Raw genomic sequence first — 4,150 nt, 5'->3', positions numbered from 1 at the left:
AGTTTCAGTTCCTAAGAAAAGTAAAAGTGTTTAATCGGTGAACATTCCCCAAAACCTACACGCCAAGAACTCACCCTTATCAATCCAGAGTTGATCAGCTACATCACCGTGCAAACGGTGCATTGGGTTGGTGCGACGGTGGACATCACACAAGTGCCGACTGAATAACGTGCACTTTGCAAAAATGAGGTTCCCCTGGAGGTTACCGGTCCCCAAATTTCGTTTCAAAGACAAAGAATAATAAAAGGCGGGTACCCGCACGTCCGGAGACCATATGTCCCGCGGCATAGTCACAGAATTTCCCTTGAGCACTTGCCGCAGCGTTGAGACTGCCATACATATAATGGTTTGGAATTAGGAATTTTCTTTACTATTCATGGCAATGCTCGGATACAGATACCGTCAGAAACATAGATAGCCTCGGAAATCTTCTTCGCAAAGGTATGGTAACTCTTTGCAAATAATGATATGTCAATCCGAGGAACGCTAGTGGTGGATCCAAGGGGGGGGAGGGGGGGGGGGGAGCGACGGGGGCGGCCGCCCCCCCCCCCCCCCCCCGGCCCCCCAAACAAAGTCGACCCCCCCTCCCTCCCCCCTTCTCGAAGGGCAATTTGACATGGGTGGACCCCCCTTGCACCAGAAAGAATGGATGAATAGTATCCTTAAAAATTTTCCGCCCCCCCCCCCCCCCCAAAAAAAAAAAATAATAAATAAAAAAAACACGGAGTTCTGGATCCGCCCCTGAGGAACGCACGGATAGTTTCTCCAAGCTCACGGCCGTATTGAAATAATATCTCGATAAAAGTCGCTTTTTTTTGTTGTTGTTGCTGTTGTTGCGATGACAAGAAACACAACTGAACTGAGAAAAACATAAAATAGAGTATGAGGAGATGCAAAACACAAAGCACCCATCGAAAAACATATTCGAACCCCCGCGTACACGAAGTGCTTGCCTAGCCGATGATCCCATGCCTGATGTTATGTCACGCGTAGCGACAGGATGTCAGCCATTGACACTGGTGAAATTCGGGATGCAGTTTCGTACACACGCTCAGGACTAGTTTAATTAGTATCCGGACATTATATATCAAAATGAAAATGACGCTTGCCTCTATAAAGGCTCGTTAGACCTAACGAGCGCAACAACTTCAGTACTTCCGGTTTAGACGGGACAATCCCTTTAAGCATGGCGTCACATCGCACACATTTGAACACCAAGTAAAAGGAGGAGAGGGAAGCTGCTTTTGTAAGAATTTTGAGTGACAGGTTAATCTTCTATAATCTTCTGGGAGGAGAATGGCGACGCCTGTGCAAATCCGGGAGGCGCAAAGGAGGATCCTGATAAGAGGGGAGCTCCTTCTTCCCCTCTTCTCTGGAGGGCAACGGAAATGACGTCCTGTGCAAGGAGCCTATATAATGAATGGCTTGGGCAAGCTATTCGATATTTGATTCGAAAACATTCGACCAAAACCACTATTTGCTTCGAACTCAAGACCCACTATTCGCACATGCTTAAAATTTTACCACAAAACGATGGGTGAACTTAGCTACCGGCGCCGACGTTGCCTGCTCTCACGTGACTCTTCACCGACGAGCCGCGTTTTCATTGATGTCACGAAAGGTACCTTGCTGTGCCGTAGCAACACAGCAGCGATCAGGCAGCTGTGGATTGACCCTAATATTGAGAACACCATAAACCATGCCAGTCTAAATGTCATAGCTCGTTCCGGTGAGAATGCGACATTAACAAAATAGAGAGAGCATTGTTTATGAACTCGGCATTTCTGAATTAAAGCCTCAGGTTAAAATGTTCGAGTTATTTTTTTTTTTAAATAAATGTGATGCTTTTTTTTTTTTTAAGGAGGTCGTTTGTCTGTTTAATAATATCAGTTACCTAAGCGGTTTACTGGCGTTCGATATATGTCCCACACACATTCGAAGACAAGCTCAGACAATATGGTCGCCTAAGGTGCTTCGCATCCAAACGCAAGAGAGAAGTGTCCAAATTGCTTTCGAAGTGCGTTACACCGCGCCTTATTTGGCGCTTCGCCACACCGGACGAAGCAAAACATCACGTAAAACAGTTGGGGAGCTGAGAACCGTCGTTCGGAGACCACCAGCCCGTCGGTGTTGTTGGTGTGCTCGAAGGCTGCCCACAAGGCGTCCATGGACACGCGCTCAGCCACGTCACTGTTTGCAGACGCTGCTTGGGGACCACTGTCCGTCCGCTCCGCGGAGCGCAGAACTCGGGCGGCTCCTGTCCTCGTCACCTCTTGAACTCTGTTGTGTCCGGAAAAGAAGATTTCCGAAAACGCAGAAGCCAGCATCGAGCCGAGACCTCCGTACTTCATAGATAGTGGCATGACATGGTCAAAAATTGGCATATGGAGCGCGCACGGTGAAAGGTAGAACATCTGCAAGTCCTTGAACACCTCGAGCGGCTTGGCGATTCCCTTGGTGAGCTGATACATGTCCCTAGACGTTTTGGGCGATGTTTCGGTCTGGTCTTGGATTCGCTTCAAGTTCCCTGTTAAACTAGGGCCCATGTCTGGATATCTTGATACCATGTTTGTCTGCTGGTTTACTTCGACTGTATTCAGATAACCGAAGATGTGCTTCCAGGCGGATGGTGTCATTCTGTTCATTGGATTAGCGCGCTTGCTCCGCTGTTGTGCGTTCATAATATTGTCAAAGGCCTGTTCGATGGTTTCTGCGAGGCGAGAAACCTCATTTCTCGTTGCTTGATCGAACAGCAAATCCAAATAATTTGCGAAAAAGGCGAGTCCCATTATTTTATCGGCAAGACTGAAGCAAAAGGTAGAATGAGCCTCGCTGGCTATTTTCTCGGTTCCGTAGTAGTTGATAATCAAGTCTCTGCTTACGTACACTGAACAAAGTTGTACTGCGTACCATCCCACATAGAGATGCATATTCGATTCGTTCAGAGATTTCGTGAGCCTAAAAAACGTCTCGAGGAAATGTGATTGCGTTATCAAAATAGTGAAATTGAAATCGCTCACAGAAAACTCTTCTTTAAATATGTTCTTCCATGTCTCTAGGGGAATAGTGGGAACCAGGTGGTAGAGGTCGTTTATATGAATTGTCACGTGATCAGTATCCGAACTATTCAAAACTTTCATCAGAGCTGGTAATATGGCATCCTCGATGCTGACTTGCTGCTGGTAGGTAACAGCCGGTTTGTTCGTACCCTCGGCATAAGCATTCCAGAGGGTTTGGAAATAGACCTGGTAAGCCTTCGTCCGAACCAGTTCAGAGCGCATTTGGACGAGCTGTTCGAAGCCGTCGCTCACACCAAGGTGGAGCGAGGATCCGTTCCAGGTGACCGAGAATATGTTTCCCCAGTGCCAACGGTGGGCCATGTAGACGACGGTCCTCAAAACGTCGATGCTGCTCAAGTTGATATGTGGCCAGTAGATGCCAGCCTGGTGCAGGATCATCTTCATTTCGTCCACCTCATTCCGATTCTCGGTGTAGACGCTCAAGCAGGTAGTGTAGAAGCCCGCAGCTTTCTGAGCCGGCGTCTGGTTCCGCGATGGCACGCTCATGGTCCTCGAGTGGCGCCCGACGTCGTCGATGACTTGAGCGCAGGTCATCGAGAAGACGGAATCGGCGTGCAGCTTCGTCCAGCCATCGCACACGTAACCGTGGAAGTCCGCGCAGGGGTCAATGCTAATGTTCATGGTCCGCTGCAGGCGAAGCGAGTACTCGCCACAGGGGTCGCTGGTGCAGTCGGCGTGGCTGCGCACGACTCCCAATCTGTCCAGAAAGCGCGGCCTTCTTGTTAGCAACAGTGTAATGGTGATGATGAGGACCGGCACGCCGACAGTGGCGAAGATGAGTCTTCTCCGCGAGGAAAATGATTGCTGTTGATCGTTTTCCTCCTTGCCTTGCAGAGCACGGGCAGGCTGCATCTGTGTTTATAAACTTCGCAGTTAACTTCAGGTATTTATTACTTGTTGCATTGGAAAGAAACGTGAGAGGAAAAATAATCAAGCACGTATTTTACACACGCTGCCTTTTGTGTTCGTGGTGTTAGTAACAAGCAGTGTTGTGCACGCTACCGAAAATAAGTAATCAAATACCATTACTCTTTAGATTGTCCAAAATAATGCGGTACTGAGATTCGTAG

The 4,150-nt window shown here is 48.3% G+C and overlaps 1 protein-coding gene across 1 annotated transcript; it reads right to left on the bottom strand.

The window, feature by feature from the left end:
* Positions 1–1,964: 1,964 nt before the first annotated feature.
* On the bottom strand, positions 1,965–3,932 carry LOC121837220 (endothelin-converting enzyme 1-like). Its single transcript, XM_042292791.1, has one exon. It carries the CDS (start codon positions 3,930–3,932, stop codon positions 1,965–1,967), a length of 1,968 nt encoding a protein of 655 aa, XP_042148725.1.
* Positions 3,933–4,150: the final 218 nt, after the last annotated feature.

This window comes from Ixodes scapularis, unplaced genomic scaffold, assembly GCF_016920785.2.
Source record: "Ixodes scapularis isolate PalLabHiFi unplaced genomic scaffold, ASM1692078v2 PGA_scaffold3__209_contigs__length_174095766, whole genome shotgun sequence".
NCBI lineage: Eukaryota > Metazoa > Arthropoda > Arachnida > Ixodida > Ixodidae > Ixodes > Ixodes scapularis.
This window is presented reverse-complemented; position numbering and strand designations above follow the sequence as displayed.